Below are 25,915 nucleotides of genomic sequence, written 5' to 3'. Positions count from 1 at the left end.
TTCCTGTTGGCAACAGAGCACACCCCGTCCGGAGTGAATGCCCTCCGACAGCCGCTTCTTTCCTACCGAGCTTCTTCCCTCCTTGCTTAACCCCGAAGAACCCTGCGCCAGCAAAACTGTGTCTTACAACACTGGCTTCGGCAAATCACAGCTCAGAACAAAAATGTCTCCGAAGGCCAAGCCAGGAAAACCCGAACTGAGAAGCAAAACGCTGCGCTGCCGTGGGGACGAGCACCCTCGAGTCCTGCTGATCCTCTGCAAGCACAGGCACCCGGCACCCCTGCAAGCAGAGCCCTGCCCTCCCACAGCACCCTGCTCGGTGGCCCTCGGCCATTTCATCCCCTGCCCTCTCCCATCCCTGCGGCAGAGGACCTGCGGTGCCCCTCGCTCCTCCCCACCCGTCCCCGCAGCCCTACCTGAGACAGGCGTTCCCACAGCAGCTGCAGCAGCCCACCGCCAGCGCTGGCTCTCCCCGGGCCGTCCTGCATCGCAGTGCTGCCAGGAGAGGTGCTGCCCTTGCCCGCCAGCAACCCGGGATGTGACGAGCTCCGGGAGATGCTCAAAAAGCTAGGCTGTCTGTCTCCTGCCTCGTGGTGCGCTCGTCAGGCTCTGAAAACAGGTCTGTGTTGTGCCCAGGAGGCTTTATAATCCCCAGGTGGCAATCCCTTAAGCTATAGGCAGTTTTCCCAGAGGCTTCCCGGATCCTCTGTGTGAGGCTATTGCCATAAATCAATGAGGCTGCTTAGTCACCTCTGTTTGTCCCACCAGTGCCAAGCCAGGGCTGCTATTTCACGGCACGTACTGTACAAAGCACCAGGGCCTGAAAATGAGATGCACCGCGGCAAAGTCGATCACATATTGTTTTCTCCATTGCCTTGCTGGACTGGGTGAAACATAAATAAGAAGAAAAATGAGCTAAGAAGCCATGTTAAAGGTTAGCGGGAGGTGCCTGGCCCGGGGCTGAATGTGTCTGGGAGGCTGAGGCCAGGTTCGTGAGCCAAGCAGTGAGCGAAGGGAGGTCTGACCCTCACTGCTGAACCCATCACGGGCAATGGACCCTCACTGAAGCCAGGGTTTTTGCCTCAGTGTCACTTATCTGGGCAATACACAGAACAACAGCTACTCTGCATGCCTGTCTGTCTCAAAACAGGTCCTAGAACAGAGGTACCCAAGTATCTACCTGGACTTGGGCACAGTATTTGACTCTGTCCTGTACAACACCCTTGTCTCCACATTGGAGAGATGGGGAATTAACAGACAGATCTGGTGGATGAGCAATTGGCTGGATGGTCGCACTCAGAGAGGTGTGGTTCAAGGGCTCGACGTGCAAATGGAGACCAGTGACAAGTGTTTAGATTAGGTTTAGATTAGACATTAGGAAGAAATTCTTTACCACGGTGATTATGAGGCACAGGCTGCCCAGAGAAGCTGTGGATGCCCCATCCCTGGAGGTGCTCAAGGCCAGGCTGGATGGGGCTTTGGGCAGCCTGGGCTGTGGGAGGTGTCCCTGCCCATGGCAGGGGGTGGAACTGGGTGGGCTTTAGGGTCCCCTCCAACCCAAACCATCCTGTGATCCTATGAAAGTGAATGAGTATTGAAGAAAATGCTGACCTCTCTGCCAAACCTCCTCAGTGCACTTCAGCTGCCTGCCAGGGAATTTGTCACAGATGCCCAGAACACAATGATTCCCGTGGAGCTGCGAGCCCTGGAAGTGACGTAGCCAAGAAGCTACATCAAGCTCTTTCCCATTGGAAAGGTTTGTATTTCAACTCCCCTTCCTATATTTATCATGAAACGCAATGTTTGACTAGCGTGACGTATAAGAAAGATGCGTTTAAGATCCTGGAAGGCCTCTGGCAGAGGAGGAGGAATAATGAGGAAAGCACATGTAGTAATGTTCTGACAGCACTTAAAGTAAACAGGAATCAAGGCCTGCTTGTGGTACATCCTGTACAACAAAAAAGATGTAAAGAAGACCCATTGCCACAAAGGCTGTATGGTACGAACGCACAAAACCTATTAAAACATTAAAACAGAGGCAAAGAAACCGTCTGCCTGCTGCTGGGAGATGCAAGTCATCTCTGGTGGCTGCTGGCAGAAGGGATCGACAAAACCAGCCAAATCCCTTCCACTGAAGGACAGGAGCTTAATAAGGAGGTCACAGAGCCCTCAGGAGCCTGCCAAGGAATCAGCACTGCCAGCACCCTTTTGGATTTGGTGAATGGGTTTAATGGCATGGACTTGTCAGGAGAGAGGAGAGGGAGAGTAATTCAGGAGAGCAGAGCAGAGCAGAGCAGAGCAGAGGAGATGGAGATTTCTCGCTGATAACAGAGAACCACAAGGGCACGTGCTCACAGTGTCAGATGTCCCCTACCAGTGCAGGTACAGCCTGAGCTTCCTCTGACAGGCCCTTGCGGCGGAGCATCCCCGTGTAGCAGCAAGCCAGCCTGCCCGGGCTACAGGAAGACATTAAGCAGAGCTGATCGTCTGTGAAATAAAGTGATGATGCTGGGGACACTGCCTAGCTCTGGAGGTTGTAATGAATGCCACGCATCACTCAGCTAGGCTGGTCCATGACTTGCCATCTCAATGAGGAGGCTGTTTGTGTTGTGTTTTGTCGGTGACTGTCACACACAAGTGCTGTGGGTTTAAAGCTTCACCATCTCTGTCTTGCTCCCCCTCCAAAGCAGCTCGTTTCAATTTTGACCTCAATTACTAGAGCAACTTGGGATGTTTGTCATTTTTGTGAAGCTAAAAGCAAAATCAACCTTCATACTGAAATCCTGAAGTCCCTTTTCATTTTTTTAGAAACTTTATTTGAAAAACAAACCTTAACTTCAGTGTAGTTTCACTGAGACCTTTGCTTTCCAGTAAGGATGGAGGGAAAACTGAAAGACAGCTTTGGAATCAGGTCCATGTGGTGTAAACATGATGCAGGCACTGCTAATAGAAGCACTCACACAATAGTGCAGGAACTGACAGAGGAGGATTTCCCTTCTGGTCCCTCCCATGCAACGGCTCCTATAGCCATCCACACCCTGCACCACGACACAAAGGATGTGGCTCCCTGCAAAACCCTCCTCATGTCACTGTCCTCATCCCAGGACGACAATGATGGGGGCAATCGTGTCACAGACGTGCTGCCTGCGTGTGCAAGTGTGCCACGGCGTGCGTGTGCCACACATGTGTGAGCTGCTCCTGCCACCTCACGTGGCAGCAGCACGCCGTGCAGCTGCATGGCGAGAGCAGCACCACGCCGAGAAATGACGCTCAGCTCCTGTAACAGACCACAGGGGCTGTTTTCTGGGCTTTGTGTGGCTGTGTGTGCATGCTCACGCTTTCCTGTTCCTCCTCAGGTCACTTACGCTCAGCCTCGCCTGAATGAAAGGGTTCCTCCACCTGCACCTCGCTGCACCTCAGGTCAGCTGAGAGAGGCTGCAAGAGAAATGCAAATCCAAAGAGGAAACCCACGTGCCCCTGTTTGAGGGCTGAACAGAGAGGTGTTTTTGCTGGTGCTAACCTGCTCGCTTTAGCATGCTGCCACCAGGAGAAGAAAACATACTGCTGCTTTCTTCTTGCACAAGAGGTTAAGGAATCCCTCCATGCAAGGCAACATCCGTCCCCACAGTCACACACCACCCTAACATCTGCTCTTGCATCCAGCTTCAACTGCTTGATCTAATTGATGCAAGGAGCTGCAGAGATCCCTGGTTCAAACTAAGCAAGGAAAGAGATGAAACTGGTGCAGAACTAAAAATGCTGCTTCTCCCCAGAGCAGAGCCCAGGCCAGAGAGCAGCCAGTGGTCAGAGACAATGGCTATTGTCCCCCAGACGCAGCAGGGCCTGGCCGGGAGCTGGCACAGCTCCCAGCACCATGCGATGCTGAGCAGAGCCTGCCCCGCTGGCCAGAGGACAAAATCCCATCTCCACCCCGTGAGCCCCCTGCTCTGCTGCCAGCACAACAGGTTCACCCTGAGAGCCCAGGACGAGTGCTGCTGAGTCTCTGAGCAATGTCCACGCAGCTCTGCGGAAACCTGGAGGACTCACGGCCCAAAGCACGCCAGCTCTGCCATAGCAGCGTTTCACGCAGCTAGAATATGAACAGAGCTCCCTCTCAGACTGAACCACGAGTAAGGACATATAATTTTTAGATCTACTTCACTCCTTGCTTAAAAAAAATAAAATGTAAAAGCACCTACTGAAGAAAGCGTACCTTCCCTCCCACCCAGACACAAAGCTCAGCTGCATACTTTAAAACAAATATCCTGTTACCTTGCTTCTCTCTGATTCTCTTCGTTTTCTGTTGTGACAAAGCATCACAAGCAGCGCAACCTCTCGAGCTAAAACTGCAGGAAGAGGGTGGGGTTTCTAACACAGCCCAAGCCATATTATTTATGTAAGCCCTTGAGACAGTGGCCAGACCCTCAGCTGGTGGAAATCCGAGAGCTGTGCTGAAACTAAGGCAGCACGGGGAGTCCAGAGGAGGGCCACAAAGATGATCAGAGAGCTGGAGCACCTCTCCTACGAAGAGAAGCTGTGGATACCCCATGCCTGGAGGTGTTCAAGGCCAGGCTGGATGGGGCTTTGGCCAACCTGATGCCACCTGTGTGGCATCCCTGCCTCTGGCAGGGGGCTGGAGTTAGATGATGTTTAAGGTCCCTTCCAACACAAGCCATTCTATGATTTTATGATGCTATGATGCTCTGATATTCCCAGCTTTTCCTGTGAATAAGCAAGAGCCTTAGACACAGTCAGAATCAAACTGCGTGCGCCCCTCCTTGTGCACCCTTTGGGGGTGTTTTTGGCGAGGGCCATGCCTGCTCCTGTAACTGTGATGAGTGTTTTCACGATGAGCTGTGGGACTCGCAGCCCTAACTGCAGGAATCTGGATGCACCCACAGGTTGGGACAGGGAAGGAGCAGGGCTGCAGGGGCTGAGCAGCTGCAGGGTGCTGCCAGTGCAGCCAGGCTCCGTCTCCGTGCCCTGCTCAGCCCATCAGTGCCAGCACCATCCACGTGCGAGGGGGCCCATGAAATAAATAACTGCGCACGTGTGCGCCTGGGTTTCTCTTGGCACGTCCTATGGGTGTCCCTGCAGAGATGTGGTGTTATTCTTTCCAAACTGGCTCTCTCTCTCAGCAGGGGAGAGAAGCTGTTTCGACTTAAGGGCAAGCAGTGAGGTGACACGGGGCAGATGGCATGCACACCAGGGGACCAAACACATTTCCCCCGTGACGCTGGCACTTGCTGGCATGAGTTAAAGCACAGTAACCTCTACACTTAGGGGAAGCCAGTCCCCCTAAGCCAGTATCCCCATGCTGGTTAAGGCAACGTGCAGAGCTGAGCTAAAAACATAACGTGAGGCTGGTGGTGTCCATTTATTGTAACGTTTTGTCCTCGGGACTGCAACTCCTCTCACCTATTTTTAGTGTAGGTGACTGCATCAGCACAGCCGGGCACTGCTCAGCCGCAGCTCCCCTCGTGCTGAGCGGCCCCAGCTGCGCCCTGCAGGGCCCTGCTTCTCCCCACTGATGTCACAGCAAGATTGGCTCACACACACCTCGCTGTTTCTCACAAACCCTGCTTCAGACGTCATGAAGAGCTTTTAAAATCCTCCTTTCACCAGCACCTTTCCCCCCTGTTTCCTCCTTTCCCACCCCCTGACCAGCTTCCACACGCAGCTCTCCCCGACCTCCCCCATCTCCCCCCACCACACGCCGCTCCTCCTGCCCACAAGCCCAGTCCCCGTGGGACTCCACATGCAGCCAGGGCTCTGCCCAAACCCTCAGGGTGTCCCCACACACCCCCTCATCCCAATCTCCCCTGCACCCCACCTGCCCCCACGCCCCGCCGCAGGCTCACCCCGCACAGCCACACGCCGCCATCCCGGCTCGGCCTGGCCTCCTCTGCATGCCGGTGTGCTCTGTGCGGCGGGGAAGCCAAGCCACAGGCACGTCTGGGATTTACACGTGGCTAAAGCAGATTCCCAGATGGCTTCACAGCTTCCCCTGTATTCTCTTTAGTCTTCCTGGCCTCGGTGGTCATTTCCCTTTTCTACCTGCCTTTTCCCTTCCTGTCCGCCTTATCTCTTTCTTCTGACCCTGCTGCACTCCCACGCCGCACGGCTCCCTCTCCACAGCCTGCCACGGGTGTCCCTGCGGCCCCTCGTGTCCCCTGCACTCACGGCATCACCTCTGCTTTGTGGCTTGAGCCGGCCTGCACCCACCCGCAGCGCGAGCCTCACAGGCAGAGGACAGCTACAAAGTCGGTCGGTGAGAAGCTGGGGAGTATCTGCAGCTCAACTTGACAAAATCCTGGAGAAAATAAGGTCAGGAAAGAATCGTGCTCTACTTCCAGATGGAGCATGTGACGGGACTGAAAACTCTGTGTGTGCCCCCGCGAGGAAGACGAATGGAAAAAAGGCTGAAGGAAATGGTGGCATGATGAGACAGCAAAGAGGCAAACAGCATGCGGGAGCAAGGGTGGGAAAGATAAAAAGGGAAAAAGGAAACAGGAAAAAACAGGTAGATTCTTAGATGTACTTCACATGCTTTTACAAAAGTTGCACTTCCTTTGAATTATCTGTGCCGGAGATATTTTCAGCCCATCTCCGCTTCCCTTGAAAGATTAATTTGGCATGCATTCAATTCTCAGATGAGCTTGCAAAACATGAAAGAAGCTGCAAGTGTCACCAAAATGTAGGACCAGACTCAGTTCTGAGATCAAGAACTGCGCATCTTCCTCTTTGACAGCAAAATGGTGCCTCTTGTCCCCTCCCTCCCACCTCACATAGCCCCAGCTCCCCACACCCAGCTACCAACAACAGCAAGTTTATTTCTCTTCTAAATGGCACGAAAGGTGTTGAAAAATTGCATAGGATTCCGATCACACCGAGAGATTAACTCATCTGGCACCTGATCCAAGGACACCAAGGGAAAGGCTCATGCTTCACCCCTGGGTGCATATCGTGTATATATCATCAAAAACCAATGCTTTGTTTGCTTACAGATGTAGTAGTGGCAAATGTAAGTCCCCCTGGCATGAACAACAGCCCTGATCTAGGAAGAGAAACTGCAGTAATTTCAAAATCGTTGGCTGTACTTTCACAAAATGTACTCATACCATTTTTTCCATTGATCTGATGACTCTGGTTACTCACACAGCTCCTCAGACTACTTCCTGTTCTGCTGGAGAGCTGAGCAACCCGCGTTACGAAAAAAAAAAAAAAAAAAAGTATCTAGATTTATTTTGAGGTCATCTGAAATAGCTCTGGTGGATGGTTCCTGGTTTTGCTCCAAAATGTATTTATAACTTCACTCCCATCGGAGGGTATGGCAATCTTGACCTGTCCTCTTCCTTGAGATGCCAACCCAGTTTTATGTGTGCTGAGCTCCTACAGCACTGACACGAGCTTCAGCTCTGGGCACAAAAAGACCTGCTTAGGGAAAAGATGGAAAACTTAATCTTTGTGGTACATTTTGCTGCTGCTCTGTCTGGGCTGTGTTTTCCAAAGGATCCCAAACCATGCTAGCTGTGAGGGGGATTTTGCAATGCGGGCAGCTCTCCATGGTTTTACATAAACAGTGCACTAGCCTTGCCAATCTGTTTCATGTAATTCTTACTGAAATTTACCCCTGGTTAAGCCCACCAGACTCAATAGAGCTATGACAGAGACAATTTGGCCCAATCTCATTCCTGTCTTCAAATTTAAAGAAGCAATGCTCTGTACTGTCAGTTATTCTCAATAAAAATGAGAGAGAAACATAGTTCAGGGAGTCAGTAAGCTTTGTTTGAAGCCCTGGTTCCTGCAGTAGCAAAAAAAGACAGCAAAGGACCGTCAAACAGCAGCAAATAAACACTTTGCAGTGAGATCAGCTGGAGTTGCTCCTGCAAAATCAACCACCATGCCTACACCTGGAGTCTGCCTTGCTGTTCCAAAAAAAAAAAAAAAAAAAAAGCAGGATTTTTTTCAAGATTAGTGGTTAAATCTGTGTCTTTCCATTATCCAATATGAAAATTAATATATCTTAGGGGTTTAAAGGGTTTAGCAGGTATTTTCAAAGTATTTTGTCTTTGGAAAAAAGACAAAAATTATTCCAAAAAACCCTCTAATGTTAGCTGCGTTGCTTTACAGATGTTAAGTGCCATCACATCACATTGTTAGTGTTCCCTGGGCCAAGGCTTGTTTCTCAAATCCCCACTCTGTTCAATAAACACTGACACCAAGTAAAAACACTCGGTATGTGTGTTGTAATGTGTGTTATTTTACAGCTGGCCATGCTGTTGAAACCGGCCTGCAGTGTAATTCCCAAGCAAGTAACTAAACTGCACAGTGTATAGAAAATGTTGCTGTTACGCAAGCCTATGTTTTCTGACAATAGCCAGTAAGGCTGCTTTCCACATCTAATCTTACATCCCAGAAATATTCTCATTCTGTTTATTAGGCCGACAGTAAATTTATCGAGTTTTCCAGAAACAGCTGCTTTCCAGAAGAACATGTCCACGTTGTTTGCAATCTTTAAAAGTGCCCTTGTGGTGTAATGTCACTGAAGTTAACCCTGCAGATGGGGCACCTGAAAAAAAAGTGAGCCCACCAACTGGCAGTGGGATACAACCAGCACGGATGCCTTTGCTTTGGGGATTATTCCCTTTAAACATAAACCAGCTCTAAAGACGCACTAAAAAAGAAAAATATCTTTGCCTCATTACCCTTGGGGAAAAGAAGTTGCATACCCATCATCTGGAAAAAAAAAATACTGCGGTGTCAGAGGAGAGCTGGAGAACGTGTCAGTGTATGTGATGAGAGGAGGTTAACATCCAAACACCCTCAGTGCTGCTAGAGAACAGAGAACTTGGCAGCGTTTCAGGACCTTTGCACCATTCAATTGCAAGGAAGTTTAGGATGGTTGAATAACCTTCCTCGGCCTTTTCTGACCACTGTCTGAGCCCAGTATTTCTTATTAAAGATCTGGGCAGTCTTCAATAGATCACTGACTAAATGCAATCGTTTAGTTGAAAAAATGAGATTTTTGCTAAAAACGTGGGCCTCCCATGTGCAGTCTGTATTGTCCTTGTTCTCCAGTCACCACTTTCCTCTTGTCTATGCCCTCACCTCCCATTTTTGCCTTGGAGATGATTCTTAATTTCCACAGGGATGTAAGAATCAAATGCCACCTGCTGTCCTGGGCCCGCGACACACATCCAAGCAGGAAGTCAGATCTTGCTTTATTCGAGGATGGGCTTTTTGTTTCAGCTGGGGCAAGGAGGAAAGCTGGCTTTCTCAGTGTGTTAAATTAAATGCTCTTCTGGCCTTTCTTTCCATGCATCAGATTTCTCAACCACGGGAAGAAGCTATCCCAATAGCGCATTTGCCCACCCCTGCAGCTTTACCGTGAGCCCTGCCTTGTTTTCACAGCCCCCAGCTCTTGCAGTCAGGAGGCTGAGACTTTGAACTTTCATTTTTAAAAAGAAAGCACATTTGTAACCTTCTAGCTAAGGGAGATGAGACTGTAAAATCGCCCCAAGTGTAAGGAAAGGCAGAAAAATTAGAAAAACAAATGTAGAACTTACCCCTGCCTACCCCACCAAAAAGTTTGGTGGTTTTCAAGGCGATGCTCATTATTTTGAGAAGATCCATCCTTCAGTAACAATAAACTACAGCAGGACAGGAAAAAAGCTTACAAATCTTCCTGCTGCAGGTAAAGCCCAGGATTTTCCCAAGAACGGAAAAGGAATTTCCTATAGCTCCTGACCACGAGAAGCTGCTGCTAAAAGGTTTGCTGTCCTGCCCCACAGCATCTGTTTTGCACCCAAACCCTCCCAAGGCATGGAAGTAAAGGGGTCATAAGACAGTCACGGTAAATCTCAGCAAAGGCAGCTCCACTCCAGACACCAAGTGACTGACCCCTGAGGAGGAAACAGCACAAAATGTCCCAACAATGCAAAAATCAGCAAGGGACAGAAAACTTGGTGATGGCTCAATACAGAAAATGTGCCCATTCCTTCCCTTCTGGCTGCAGCAAAGCATCTGCTAGCTGTTTGTTTGCTTCCCGTTAATAAATGAGTTGAATGAGCCCAGTGTGACTGTCAGAGGAGTGAAAGTCTGCCATTCAGCTGTGTGTAAACTCCGGCTTTTCTGAAGATTTCTAGATCAGATTTCAGGGCCTCATGAGTTTGGGTAATTTTTCTAGCTGAGGTTCCACATTACGCCTTCCGGAGAAGCTGCCAGTTATCTACAAAAGCTACAGCTCTTAATCATTTGATACCACAGGTTTCAGGTTGAATCACAGCCAAGTGTGGTTGACCTCAGATTATACTGAAGTCCTCGCTCCATGGCATTGCACTTAAGGATTGGCCAGCACGAGAGCTGGAGGGAGCGCAGCTTTCTTTGCATCAGAGCTCAGCCAAAAAAACCTTGGGGGAGAGGAGATGGTCAGGTCAGGCTGCACACAAATTAAATTGTGGGGCTGCAGAGAGAAAACTCTGAAATTTCTCATTGGGAGCCATTTGGTTTCATTTTGGGTTACGTAATTTCTAATAACCCTTTCTCTTTTCCTTTTTGAATGTGTTTTGAAGCCGAGGTCAACGTTTAAGTGAAAAATGCCATTTTGAATCAAATCTACATTTCAAATGCGTGCAAAACATAAACAAACCATTCCCAAAATGAAACATTTCATTCTGAAAGTGTCAGAATGACACACGTCGCTATTTTTAACATCCCACCCTCTTCCCCCACCTCTGTATTTTTTTTTATTTTTTTTTTCTAGACCAGAAGTATTCAGGAAATGTGTTTGAATTTGTGAATCATTTTGACTCCCCCTCCCCCTTGACATTCACTGGAAAATTTACTCTGTGCCAAAATAACTTCTGCCAGCTCCAGCCAGCTCCTACAATCTCCTGTCCTGCTGGAGTCTTTCTGGACAGGACTGCTGGTCAAGATGTCTTGGGGGCACGCTACAGATGCTCCTGGGGTACAAGCAGAGCTGGAGGGCAAACCACAGCATCTCTGCAGGCAGCTACAGGATCTGTGCCATAAAGCAGCTCTAAAACCTCCATGGTTTTGCCTGAAAAAGCCCTGAGCCACCCTCTCCAGAGACCAAACGGGGAGTCAGCCTCTGAGAGAAGCCACCGCACAGACGGAGTTCCTCAATGAGGCTGGGCTGGCTTCCTGATAGTGGGGGAGAGCGCAGAGTTTTGCTTCTCTTGGAAAAATTTTAAGCTCAACATCAGGCCTCTGAGGGTGGTTGGGGTATGCCAGGGCTTGGAGGTGCTTCCATGGAAGTTTAGGGAAATTTCGGCTTTGAGGTAAGCGTGACTGCACTGTGGCTCGCACAGCAATACAGACACTTGATTTTTTCGCAGCCTAGCGAATTGCAGAACAATTTATGCCTTTGAAATGTGAATGTAAATATTGCTGCTCTCATTTGTGAGAATTTCGCTACTACCCTGAAACTTGTAGCAGGTGGAAAATTTGGATCGCTCTCTCTCTCAGCCCTCACATCCACCCTATCTGCAAGCCTCCCAGCTTTTTCAGGGTAATATCCCTCACAGAGCCTCTCCAACTTACACACCCAAGTAAAATTCACCTCCAGGGCTCATCATCTCAGCTCTGAATTTCACATCTCAATATAGCTCTGCAGACTTGCTCTGCAAAGATCCATCAAACCCATTGCTGAAAGACGGCTTTCTGAACCTGTCATCTGGCCCTTCTGCAGCTCTCTCCGCCTTGATTCTTTCCCCCTAGGTGCATCACGTCTCAGTTACTTGGCTTTTCTTTTCAAATGTGATTTTATCTATTCCCATCACTAATTTCAGTGCCAAAAGGTCAACTCCTGCGTATATTCTAGCATGAGATCAGCCTATGCTCAACAGGCACCTCTGTGTGTTCTCCCCTTCTGGGGAGGGTTCCCATCCACGGGAACAAACCTGGGATGTGGAATAGGTTTTAGGCTTGCCAAAAGCTCCAAAACCTAGTACCAGAGCTGGTCTGGTTGTAAAATACAGGAATGGCCAAAACCAGCACAGGTGGCACTGCGCTGCCTCTGCATTGCCTTCGTCACTGGCCTGTCCCCTGGTCAATGTTACGGACACTTCTGATGAGCCAGACTCCCACGCTGTCTTCCTCAGCTCCGAAAAGTCATTCCAGCACCAGAGAGAAACATGAGAAAGCAGAGACCTGAGGAGAGAGGCCAAGCCTTTCTCCTCAAATGAGACGTGGATGAGAGGACGCTAGCAGTGAAGGAGCAGAGCTGTAGCCATTTGTTTTAACCTCCTGTGCAAGGAGGCTTCCACAAGAGCCAGATGACATTAGCTGCACCCTCCTCTGAGAGAGGGTCTGGCTCAGGTTGGAGCTGGTTTTCCACCCCTTTATCTTTGCTCTATGTGCTTTAAGCAGGGTCTTTTTTTTTTTTAGTGGTGGCACATCTAGGTCAAAAACTGTGATATCCAGTTTTTGTGAAGGTGGCAACGTGACACCCGACAGGTAATTCTGTGGGCTTTGCAAAAAGAATAGATCAAGGTTAGATCTCACTCTGTTGAAAGTATGGAAGGAAAATGCAGGATTTGTCAAGCAGAAAGAGATAAACTGAACCGGGAACATTGTATATACAAATTCCTAGGAGAACATTAAAACAATGGAGCTGGGAGAGCACACTTGTCAGGGTGTTTTTTTTTTTTTTTTTTTCAAACAATTGGTTTCATATACACTGCCTCTTAAAATACAGCAGTAATTGAGGTGGATAGAGATAAGATACAGTTCCAAGACCTCATTCCTTTGCTTCCTTTATGGCCACCCTCATCTCCAGCCCAGTAAGACATTCCTACCATGAAAGTGCAGGACGAAGGGCTGAAGGGAGACTGCCCTAAGCAGCAGGAATGGACACGGGCGAGAGGCTGCATGGGGGCCAGCTGTGTGCTGGGGAAGGACTCGGAGGCCAGTGCAGTGCTGGCAGCTGTGAGAAGCACCAGCACCTCTGCCTGCCCCTGTACCAGCAGCCACTACCTGGGCAGCATGCACTTGCTGCTGTCCCAGACTCCCACCTACAACAGCTCCCAGAGGTGGCAATACTACCCTGGCTCCCTCATGGTCACTTTATCTGAGTACTGAGGACAGCAAAAGATACGAGGTGATGCTGAATGAGCTCCAGTGGAGTTAAGCTGATGCTATACATGGATTGAAAAAAAAAATGTTTCAACCTATGGGGCCTTATTTAGGCTCATCTCTAATTATATCCTAGGATCAGGCTTTGAAACCAGTTCTGTAGTCCTCAGTAAGGGTAACTTTGCAGTTGTTATTTGAGTTCCTTGCCAATCTGTTGTTGGATTTTCCATTTGACATTATTAAAGGATTAAGTTGTTTGTCTCATCATCTGTTATCTGTCCTGTTGAATTTCCTACAAACAGACTTTAGCCAGAGCAGACAGAAAGTGGAAAGAAAAAAAACAAAACCAAACAGAAACAAAACAATCAAACAAACAACAACAAAAAACTACAACCCACTTTCAAGATACAATCGTGGTTCAGGGTTTGTTCGTATTATTGTTTAAATTTATGACTTTGGATGTATAAACTTTGCTGACTCCTTAAATCTGGAATGCATTAAAGAAAGCATTAGGTGTTACAACACGTTATTGTATTATAACGTCCTGATTCAGCTACAGCTGTGGAAGAAATACATAACAGGAGATCCTGCAGTTATACATTTCAGACTCAGATCATCAGTTGACATAGAGAAGATAAAAACAAATGTAGCTGAGCCTGGAAAGAATGTTGCTAAAATTGGACAAACCTTTAATATGAGTAGCCTAGGGGTGCAATAGCTTTGCCTGAAACTTAACAAAACCCACCCATATAAAACACACCCTGGGAGGCTGCAGATTGGACTCCGACCTGCAGTCAGCCAAAAAAGCAAACCTGACTTCTCCTCCCTCCCTCCAGATGCAGGTTTGAATGGTCCCTGCAGCGTGTTAAACAGATATTGCCCATAGCAGCACATGTAACACACACAGCCTCCCTGGACTATTGTATTTAAGTCCCTGCTTACTAAAAATGCTTTGAAAACATGTGGCTCAGTGGGGTAGAAGCTATTCTTCCCCCTCCCCACAACAAGGCCTAGCAGCGAGCCGAAGACGAGGCTCTGCTCCTGCCCTTTTAGCAAGCGGTGGGAACGGAGACCTCAGCAAGGAACGAGAAAAAAACATTCAGCCTTAAGTACAGTTTCCAAAAAATCACCTTTCAGATCTCTGTTTGTAACGCTCCCGTCCCCAAAGGCTGTGTGCATCAGTGGGCAGAGCCCGCGTGGGGCCTGCCCCTCTGCTCCGTGAGCTGCGTTTGAGGTTGGCCTCGGTGCAAGATGTAACTGGATACATGAAGGGGAGAGCAAGGGGAGAAGTGATAACGGACCCAATCTGCAGCACGCTCCTGCTGGCTTCTGCGGAGCTACAACAGCTTTTATCAGCGTTTTATCTGACCCTAACAAAAGGAGCGAATTGTTTAGCAAAGGAAGAGGGTTCTTTGATTCTATCTTGCTGCAGATGAATTGCCCAAGCAAGGGCAAAGGGACAGGAAGCGGAGGGGGAGGAGGGGTGATGCTGAAGGTAGCTGCTGCCGTTGCTCAGCTTGCTGCTAACCTCCACTCTGTGCCACATTTCTGCCTTCTCCCTGGCGTTACGATCCTACAGATCCTACCGAGAAGTTGTGCTGAGTGTTCCTGGCGTTGCTCTTCATTCCAGCAAGGCCCAAAGCATTCAGGCTGAAGGGAGTTTTGTAACAAAAAAAGACTGCAGGATAACTGCAACACACCCCCTCTGCTCCACAGCCTGTGAGTCCCATCTCCCAAAACGCCAGGCACAAGAGCTAAAGCCAAGGATGAAAACCCAGAAGCCAGCAATGAAACCCTTATCAATTCCATGAGGCCCACGCCACAGGAGCTACAGGCACTGTCCTCTCTGCAAACCGAATGCACGAAGCAAACAGTGAAGAGAGTCTGATTCTGCACTTCGAACCAAACCCCATTAAAATGTCTGTCAGCATGGCACTCCAGAGCCCGTGTAGGTCTCTCTGGGGGAGGACGGATGCTTTACTATTACTTAAGAACCGCAACAGTGCTAAATGCTAATGCAGTTCCTGTTGTGTACTGCTGATCAGATAATGCACTGTACTACAAGTCGTTTGAAGTGCTAGGCTCTTACTGTTTTACCCCTAGCTCTCCTCCCCAAAGCAATCGCTGTGTTTTGGCTAACAATGTCTCACAGAGCTGAAGGGAAGAATTGGATTCCTTCTACTAGGCTGTGTTGTTTTACATTTCATTAATGGAAAAAAAAAAAAAAGTTCTTTACTATTAAATAAAGAAATAAACAAATAACTTCTTTCTTCTCATAGCTGAAATGTATGATAACGTTGAAATAAATATTATAAGAAAGGATAAAGGATAATATGGGTCTTAGCAGCCTGCAGCTGCTTCAGACTTTAATTCTGCTGCTCAATGAGAAACTACAGGCCAGAAAATTCCTCTGCAGTCACCACAACCCACAGCTGACTGTGGTAGAAAGGGTCTCCCTCCGCAGGCACAAATCTGCAACAGAAGCTCTCCAGTGCCGAACTCCCACCATGGCTGGGAAAGAAGAAGCTGTGATCTGCATCTCTTAAAAGCACCCACCAAATCTGAGCACAGACTGAAACTTGCAGCTGGAGACCCTGAGATTACAAACATACCCACAGCAACTTGTGCTGCTGGGTGCCCATCCCTGTTACAGAGCAAATCACACATTTTGCTGCCTAAACACCGACTGGAGAGCCAAACATAGGCACTTTCATTTGGGGCTGACAGACCTCAGACTGAAGCAGGTTTCTGAAGTACTTGCAACTATTGTGCAGGTTACGCATGATGTGGATTTTTACGTGTATGAATATGAATGAAATTCTGACAAATGTTATAAAATGCATTTATGTGTAATTTAGGAACAGACTCCTGGCTTGAGCACACTCCTTGGCTAATCCTAAAGATAACATCAGAGCGAATAGAAAAGAAAGGTACCATAGGAGGGGATTTATCCCAGGGAGATATCCAACACGGCTGAGCATGATGAATTCTGTCCAAGGGCCACTGCAAGTGACCCAGCAGGTACTGAAGCACACATTGCCCTAAAAGTCACATTTGAGGATACAGATTAGGCTGCTAAGTCACTTGGTGATTTGCAAATGTTAACATTCAGTATTCACCGTCTGCTAAATATTAACTTGTCTTTCTTAGAAAGCTTGGCTGGGCTTCATTGGATGAAAGCAGGTCAAATTTACTGCACAAATTTTCCTACCGGTATAAACAAAAATAATCTCTAACAATTACAGAAGACTAATCTTAGCTGAAGTGACATTTAACATCATACATAGATGTCATTATTCCTCTTGTGAGTTAGAACAGATTTACATGTAAAGAAAACATTAGCTCAGTGCGGGCTTTCAGTCACTGCATGGCATGCAAAAGTTCAGCGCTGCGCTAATATTTTCTTCATATGCAAACCTAACACATTATAGAAATCATATGGAAAACATGAGACAGCTGCTGACTATGTTTTGATTGCTTTTTGCCTTTGCAAGGCTCTAAAAAGTTAAAGACAAAACTGTAAAGTTTTCACCGGTCCAGGAACTTCATTCTGTGGACATTCAGCTTAATGCCCCAAGAAGTATTAAGGGGTAACCAGCAAAACTCCTGACATCTGTGATTCCCATCAGAAGGGGAGGAAACATGGCTCTTTCAGAGCTGGAGACCCAAAGAACATCATGCTTGTTCTTGTCTGTTTTTTCACCTCAGAAATGTTTTGGGCTTTATTCCATTTTTATGAACTCTTTTAGTGTGAAATTGTTTTAAAAACAAAATATGCAAGAGACATCATCTGCGTTAGCAAGTAAGGCATCTGCTATGTGCCATGTCACTCCTGTGCTATCAATCATGGAGAATGTTAGCAGTAAAGGAACCCTTCCCAATTAGCTTAAAAGTGGTGATGAAAACGGGTCTGAAATAGCACCGCTCATCTCCCACTGGGTTATGGCAGCATCTTCACCTAGCCTCCGTGGGTGGGATAAAAAAGCTGCTTATCTGCTGAGAAGGCCACATGAGTAGGTAGAAGATGAACTACCAAAGAGAGAGCAGTGCTTTGTGAGTTCCCAGGAGCGCACAGACTCAGTCGAAGAACAGCCTGAATCTCTGCCTAGCCTGCCAGGCACTGGGTGGTCCTGACCTTGTCCCATGCTGTGCCACCAAGCCTGCTGAACGTGGTGCTCTGAGCATGGAGAAACAGAGGTGCCCACTTTTTTCTCCTCTTTTTCTGAGTCTTCCCAGAGCAGGGCTGGAAGAGGCTCTATCCTTTGGCACTTCACCTGGTGGGCTAAGCATCTTCCCCTGCCAGCCACAATGCCGTGCACACTTCTTAGAAGTACACATTGTGAGACTAAGAATAACTTCAGAGCAAGCAAGCAGGGCCCTAATATGCTAGACATTGTATTGATACTATATTGGTAATACCACTCAAGCTCATTAGCTCAGGAGCTTTTAATATAACCATGGCAGGAGGAAGGAGCAAAGTATGTGAACAGAGTGAGCCTACAGACATGTATTCACAGGGCTTGCATGCATCACCATAGCCATGTGTTCATGGTTTCTCTTACACAGAGACTTCCCAATCACAATCACAGCTCTGAAAGGGAATGAAAACACATTTAATTTGATGGATTTTTATAGAAACAAACCAGGAGTGTTGTTGTCAGCTTACATCTTGGAAGATCCGAAAGAGAAATAAGCATGGGTCCCACAGGCCCTTGGCTAATACTAATCCTGTCTAAACTTGGCTCTTCAGAAATACGCTACAGCCATTGTGAGTCAAACAAACAAATCAATAAAAAAATCATCTGTCAGCAGCAGTGCCATTAGCATTTCCAAACACTCTTGTCATTCTGCACATGGTAATGGAAGTCTCTTATCCTAAGCAAGCTGTTCGGCCTGCTGAAAGGAACAGAAGTTTCACAATGTACCAGGAGTTTCTTGGTCACTGCTCAGCACATATCCCTGTTTTCACAGTGGTGGTGGGAACACCAGGAAGAGGAATGCTGTAGTATCTTCCACTATTTTTCCAGGAGTTTTGTTGTTCTTGTTGTTGTTTTTCCTATAGCATATACTGGCACAATTTCTGCATTTCTTTTGACTCTTCTTTTGCTTTGTTTCCAGTGGCTGAGGAATTGAAAAGTTAGGGGATTTAGGGGATTTGGCTGAGCAAGGATCTGCTGCTCAAACTGAGGTGAAGACTGGAGGCAGGCTGGGCTGCAGCAATCATGCCCTTGTTGAGTTTGTGACCTCGAGGAATATGGACCTGACGAAGAGCAAAGTCAGGACCCTGAGCTTTTGAAGAGTGAACTTCCAGCTGTTTAAAAACCTAGTGAATGAGATCCTCTGGAACACTGTCCTTAGGGACAAAGGAGCTGAACAGAGCTGGCAGCTCTTTAAGGATACTTCTCTTAGAGCACAAGAGCTCTCCAACCCCATGTGAAAGAAATTAAGCAGGGAAGGCAGCAAACTGGCATTGCTGAGCATGGACCTGCTGGGCAAATTGAAGCAGAAAAAGGAAATTCACAGGCAGTGAAAGCAGGGACATATGGGAAGAGTACAGCCCTTCCAACCCAAGCCCTTCTGTGATTCTGTGACTCCCAGGGGATCTCTGTGCCCACCTTGCTGAGCATCCTAGAATCACAGAAGATCCCAAGTTGGAAGGGACCCACAATGATCATCAAGTCCAACTCCTAAATCCACACAGAAACACCCAAAAAACAAACCCTTGTGTCTTAGAGTATTGTCCAAATGCTTCTCAGACTCCGCCAGGTTTGGTGCTGGGACCACTGCCCTGAGGAGCCCGTTCCAGTGCCCAACCACCCTCTCAGTGAAGAACATTTTCCTTATATCCTGAACCTCCCTCATCACAGCTTCATGAAATTCCCTTGGGTCTTATCACAGGTCACCAGGGAGCAGAGCTGAGCACCTGCCCCTCCACTCCCCTCGTGAGGAAGCTGCAGGCCGTGATGATGTCTCCCCTCAGTCTCCTCTTCTCTAGGCCGAACAAACCAAGCAACGTCAGACACTCCTCATATGTTTTCCACTCTAGACCCTTCACCATATTTGTAGCCCTCCTTTGGACATACTCTAATAGCTTTATATCTTTCTTAAACTGTGGCACCCAAAACTGCACACAGTGCTCAAGGTGAGGCCACACCAGCACAGAGCAGAGTGGGACAATCTCGCCCCTCAACCAGCTAGCCATGCCATGCCTGATGTACACCAGGACGTGGTTGTCCCTACTGGCTGACAGGGCACACTGCTGGCTCATGTTCAGCTTGCTGTTGACCAAAACCCCCAGATCCCTTTCTTCGGGGCTGCTGTCCAGCCTCTCATTCCCAGTCTACACGTATAGCCAGGGTTGCCCCCTCCCAGGCGCAGAAACCAGCACTTACTCGGGTTAAATATCATGTTGCTGGTGATTGACAAATCAGCTCTCCGATTTGTCAAGATCTTTCTGCAAGACCTCTCCACCCTTGATGGAGTCAACAGCTCCTCCCAATTTAGTATCACCTGCAAACGTAATCAAAACACCTTCTTGTCCTACATCCAAGTCATTTATGAAAACATAGGAAAGAACTGGCCCTAAAATGAAGCCCTGCTGAACCCCACTGGTGACTGACTGGTCACCAGCCTGATGTAACTGCATTTACTGTAACCCTTTGAGTCCAATCCGTCAGCCAATTGTTCACCATCGTATTACGTTTGTATCTAGCAGTATGCTGGACATTTTGTCCAGGATACTGTGAGAAACAGCTTTGAAAGCTTTGCTAAAATCCAAAAATATTGCATCAACTGGCTTTTCTTGGTCAGCTAGGGGGGTGACCTTGTCATAAAAGGAAATTAAGTTTGTTAAGCAGGACCTTCCCCTCATGAACCTGTGTTTTTTAAGACCAATGACCACATTGTCCTTCAGATGTTTTTCAGCAACTCCTAGAATAATTTTCTCCATAATTTTACCAGGCACTGAATGAGACTGACAAGCCTGTAATTACCAGGGTCTTCTTTCTTGCCTTCTTGAAAATTGGACTGACATTTGCCAGATTCCAGTCAAGTGAGACCTCTCCAGATTCCCAAGACCATTGAAAAATAATTGATAGAGGTCTTGCGATGACATCAGCCAGCTCTCTGAGTACCCTGGGATGAAGCCCATCAGGCCCCATAGTCTTATATGCTTCAGATTAGATCACTGATGATGATTTGCTGTAATAACCAGCATTTGAATATATTTTGCTAAAGGAGTACAGTCAGATTCCAAGACTGGGGCCAGTTGTCCTGCTGCTAAGTACACCTCGGTCTATCAGCCTTCCTTTGGGAAGAGCGAACAGAGTCCTCAGAAGCAGCCAAGCTCACAGACCCAAATTTTTTCCCTGAAGTTAGTGATAGTCATAGCTAGAATGGGGCTTCTTTTGGGTGTGAAACCCCTTTCTGCTAGGCTGCCATCTCAGGCTATTTGTGCCCCTTACGAGTTGGGATGGGGAGCACCTTCTCACTTCCCTGCACATTCAACCTGCACAACCAGGTAAGAGGGAAGAAGCCCTCCCCCAGCACAATACATGCTGTGACAGAGACAGACACCCTTGCAAGAGCTGCTGTGCCCCAGGGGGGGGCTTGCAGTCAAGAGAAACACGTATTTTTCTCAAGCTGCCCATGTTGCTGTTGCAAGGATTTGCAGCAAGGGCTGCTCTGCAACATGTCAAACTGTGGTGTCCTCATCCATACACGCTGCCTGGACAGGCCATCCCTCCCACACAGCCTACGAAGTGTAATCCCTCAAGCATCATTGAAACCTTGCAAGCATCAATAAACAAGCATGGAGCTTCTCCATCACCAGCCCGCAGCCCAGGGAAAGCCACAGCTGCAAAAGCTCTTACACAGAGGTTTACTCAGACTTTAAGTAGACTTGCAATTAAACATCAGCAAAACATCAAACTGCTCTTATTGTCTGTGTACTTCACAAGTCCTGTATAATCATGGCATAGTCGCTATTTTCTAGTGCTGTATGGCCCCCATTCACCAGAGAATACTCCAGGGACACGTGATGTACTGAATAAAATGTTTCAAAAAACCTGCATGGAGCCTGTATCAAATGTGGTTATGGGGTCAAAAAAAAAAGTGGCCACACTACCTCCCTTCCTTTCACTAGGCAACACCATTTTCTTCTGATGACTGTCCAGTTTGTGGACCCCACTGCAAATGCAGTTTCCTACCTGAAGTATAAACAGAGGGCAAGTCAGCCAGGGGGATCTGCCTTTTCCCCGGGAACACCAGGAGGAACTACAATAGACAGCCGGACATCCCTAATAGACTGTCTAAGCTAGCCGGCATCCAGAAAGGAAGGGCAGAAGCAAGCCTGCTGTTTATCAAATCTGTAAACATGCAATAGGAGATGTGCAGTGCAGAACATGCTTGCAGTGAGAATGGCTTTCCTGCAGCTCATCGTGACTTCTCACCTAGGCACAACAGTCCTTTCCTGCACCGGCAGCAAACAGGGCAGACTAGCAGGGCTCTGCCCCTGCCCAGCATTTATCTGCTCAGCTCAGAGGAACGATGTTGGTTTCCATTTTCTATTTGGGTCAGAGCAATCACAGGTATGAGTAGGGATTGGGTGAAGAGCTCACTGAGAGCAGCCCTGCAGAGAAGGACCTGGGGGTTCTGGTGGACAAAAAACTCGACACGAGCCAGCAGTGAGCACTTGCAGCCCAAAAGGCCAACTGCATCTTGGGCTGCATCAGCAGAGGGGTGGGCAGCAGGTGGAGGGAGGGGATTGTGCCCCTCTGCTCTGCCTTGTGAGGCCCCACCTGGAGTGCTGCATCTACATCTGGGGCCCCCAGCACACGAAGGACGTGGATGTGTTAGAGGAGTTCAAGTCAAGGTTGGATGAGGCTTTGGGCAGCCTGATCTAGTGGAAGGTGCCCCTGCCCATGGCAGGGGGGTAGAATTAGATGGTCTTTGAGTTCCCACCCAGCCCAAACCATTCTGTGATTCTATGGGCCGAGGTCTCCCAGAAGCACTTATTTTGACAGAAAAGCACAAGTTGCGGAGACAGCTTCTCACACATTCTGTCTCGTTACACAACTCGTTTCCAGACAACATGTGTTGTTAAAAGGAAACAGTGAGTTCACAAAAACAAATGAGTGTGCAACCTGAGACTGCTTCGGTAGCTGTGTGTCATTACGGATTTAAGATGTTGCCAACCAGTACACACAGTTGGGTGTTATTTATATGAATCAGCTTTGAATTACTTGGCATTCGCACACAGTCCTGCTGAGAAGTTGACTATAACCTGCCAAAGCCAGTGATCAGCCCTGCACGGGACCTTTGGAGCCCAGCGGAAAGCATCTTTGCACATTAGCCCAGCTGCTCCTGCTGAGATGACTCCAGCACTGAAATACCAAATCGGATGCACATCCTCAGACTTCCTGACACATTTTGGACCAGTTCTTCATCTTGTTAAGCTTGCAGAAGTCCTACTGAGCCCAGCAGTTACTCAGGTCTTAGGCCCGATCTGATCCAGGCCTACTGCTCGTACAAACAAGCTCTGCCTTGGGCTGAGCCATGGGCTGGCTGAGCTCGCTGAAGGCCACAGGAGGCTGCACGGAGCCAGCCCGAGACCCCGGGAGGCTTTCCACAGTAGCATCAGGGATGCTACAGCTCATCGGTGAAGTGTTTTCCACAGAAAAACAGTGAGAACTGGCACAAGTAACAGTCATCAATTAGTACGGAGAATAGAGCAAAGATTGCTACAGCTCGTGCATATAAAACCAGTGGCATTTATCAGCAGAGGGATTACAGCAGCTCTGAAAGGGAGAGATCTGATTCATCTGTCAAGAGCCCCGAAGTACAAAGCTGTCTGCAAACACAGTGAGCCACAGATTCATAACTTCCTTAACCATGCTTTTACTCAACTGCTGCTCCATCCTAAGCAGAACTGAGCCTGACTTCTTGGAAAAGGACAAAGCAAATAGAAAAGCAAATATGTTTATTTCAGTCTGCTGAGTGTTTTATAAACCACAGCGTGTCAGTTCTTCTTAAGTTTGATACCTTAACTCTACTTAGGTATTTCTCTGCTCCAGGCTTCCTTGTGTAATTGAGCTTAGCAACTGAGTTTCACTATAATGTGTCTATGGAAAGTTAAACAAAATGAACCACATCACTGAAAGATGATCTCTGTTGATCTCAAATCAAGGTAATATCTTGCATCCAGAATATGGGAGAGCCCACACTCTGATCAGAGCACCTCGTGACAGCCGCCCTGTACTGGGATAAGGCAGTTCAAAGCCCTCCAGATAAACAGCGTGACAGCTCAGAGCAAGGCACGCTCTGTATGGTGCATTCAGACAGAACGAATTCCCAAAGTGATGCAACAAACCCCGTGAGTGCCTGCCTTTAGAGAACGCCTCAGAGCCCGCTCCTCCACAAAGACCTCTTTGCTTTTTAGGGTAATACGGCACTGAAGCTTTATCTCTGTTTTAGCCCCTGCAAGAACTGCGCAGCAGGGTGAGTGTCACTGCTCTCTCCCATGAGCTCGGCATTTTCAGACTAGCAACAGGAGTAAGTTTTTCACGTGAGAGAAAGCACCTCCAAGCACATGCAAAGTTTCTCTGTGGACCTCTGCTGCAACCTCGGTCCCCCTGCAGTGGCTGTGCCAGGGCTGTGAGGCCATGGCCAGCATGGGGCCACTGCCAGCCTGCTCCCCACCTCCCCAAAAGTGGTCACTCACCACTCGAGGCTTCTGCTGGTCCAGGGTCTGCAGGAAGGCGGGCGTTTGGTCCAGGGTGCGCTCGGGGTCACTGGAGATGTCCTCCTCTGACTCCTCCCAGGACGACGAGAAGCCAGTGGAAGAGGCTGAGGATGATGAGAGCTTCCGAACGGGCAGGTTGCTGGGGGGCACGGCACCCGCCTCCTCCTCCGGGCCCCCCAGGTCCGTGATGATGACGGCAGGGATGCTCCCGCTGATGGCTGGGCATCGGCCCTCCAGTCCTGGGGGGGCCACCACCATGTCTCCTTGCTGCTGTCCGGGCCCTGAGGGCTCCAGAGGGCTGCTACCCTCTGCCTGCCCCACAGCCTGCGCGCCTCAATCATCATTAGGCCCCTCAAGGACCCTTCAGTGCTCGGCTGCCTCAGCACCTCCCCAGCATCGGGGTCCTTGCTCTCCCCATAGGCTCGCAGCCGGGGTCCCGTGCCAAGCCCCGCCGCCGGTGCTGTGGGGCTGGCAGGCCGCGGTGAGGACGGCCAGGGCGAGGACGGCCGGGGAGAGGACGGCCCAGGGCTCCATAGGAGGTGGGCAGCAGAGCTGTGCGCCTGGATGTGTGCCTCGAACAGCCCCACTTTCTGGTTCACTTGGACATTGTGCAGCTCCCGCTGCAGGCAGCGTGCCACGGGGGAGCCTGGCGGCCCGTCTGCGTCCCGGCTGCCCCTCCGTCCCCCAGGGCTGCCCAGCTGCTGCGGGGGCTCCTCGGGAGATGGCAAGAAGAAAGCAGGGCCAAGGCACGGCGTGCGGGGCGGCACGGCGGTGGGGCTGAAGACAGGGAGTGAGTGGCAACCGCCGGGTGGCTCCGGGCTCCTGGGCAGGACTTGTCTGGGAGGAGACGGTGTCTTGCTCCCACTGCTCGTCACCTCGCTGTTGCTATTCATCATCACCAAGCTATTGAACGCATAGCAGTACACAGCCATAGTAGTCAGCCAGGGTGCACAGGGAGGCCACCACCACCACCTCGGCGCTCGGGCTCAGTGGGGCTGCTGGGGGTCTCTCCACACCGGGAGTGGCAGCATCACCAGCGGGCAGAAGGGGAGCTGGGCTGGCCCGGCACACAGCTCCATAAAATGGAAAGCCTGGGGAGAGAGAGAGAGAGAGAAGAGTGGTGAGAGTGACTCTGCTCCTCCCTAAATTCACCCTCCAGCTTGCACACCACTGGATAAACCCTTCCCTTCCCGCTGCCACGGGTCCTGAGCACGCCTCCAGGCATCCCGCTGTGCTGCCTTCAGGAACATGGCCCACACCGGTCACCTGGAGAATCTGAGCCAAGGGGAAATCAGTTTGGAGGCTGCTTCCCCTCCTTCCTGCCCTTCCTGCCACTTCCCTAGGCTGTCTGTTGATGAAGCCACAGAACTGGTGTCCGAGAAGATACGGCCAAATCAGCAGCTAGTCCCACAACAGAATTGGGGAGTTACAGCCAGCTGGTGTGTAAACTTTTGTGGTGGAAAAAAAGTAGGAAGCTTCTGAGTATCTCTCCCAAAAGGTGTCATTTTCCGAATGAAAGAAAAAACTCCGAAGAGCTCAAATTTGCTGCCTTCTGGTTTGTCACCTGCGTCCAACCATGCCCCAGTCTCACACACGGATTTCCGTTCCATAACTGCCTGCCCCGTTCCGTGTGTTATGGGACCACATCTCCACCAGCTCCTTACCTACCCATGTACAACTACATCTTCACACACACCCTGTCTAAGCATATTTTCTTTGCACACACCTTCCTGCTGGGATGCCGACTGCCGCAACCACCTCCAAGCCTGGGTCCCAGGCATGCACAAGGCTGCTGTTTGCCCTGCTGTGAGTGTGCATGCATGTCAGAGAGGCTCTGCCTTTGCATGCGGCTCTCTGAGCCCCTCCGTACTTTTGGGTGCCCTCCCTTGTGTCCGTTTCTTCCACGTGCTGCCGGAGCCGCAACCCTCACACTACGCCAGGGAACGGGGAGCCCACAAACACGCAGGCTGCGTGGGGGTGCGGGCTGCTTTACACACATGTGCTAACCCTGGCTGTGGCCGCACGCTTCTCTGCAAGTAGCCGTGTGTGATGCTGGCACCCTGCGAGGACCCAGGC

At 49.3% G+C, this 25,915-nt stretch overlaps 1 protein-coding gene across 1 annotated transcript in view; it reads right to left on the bottom strand.

The window, feature by feature from the left end:
• The window catches only part of ITPKB (inositol-trisphosphate 3-kinase B), a 51,899-nt gene extending 26,217 nt beyond the window's left edge, over positions 1 to 25,682 (bottom strand). The window contains 3 exon segments of the mRNA XM_084283745.1: positions 23,819 to 24,169; positions 24,172 to 24,930; positions 25,566 to 25,682. Coding sequence (XP_084139871.1) covers positions 23,819 to 24,169; positions 24,172 to 24,771 — 951 coding nt within the window. The 5' untranslated portion in view covers positions 24,772 to 24,930; positions 25,566 to 25,682.
• Positions 25,683 to 25,915: the final 233 nt, after the last annotated feature.

This window comes from Netta rufina, assembly GCF_964035555.1.
Source record: "Netta rufina genome assembly, chromosome: 3".
In the NCBI taxonomy this organism is placed as follows: Eukaryota; Metazoa; Chordata; class Aves; order Anseriformes; family Anatidae; genus Netta; species Netta rufina.
This window is presented reverse-complemented; position numbering and strand designations above follow the sequence as displayed.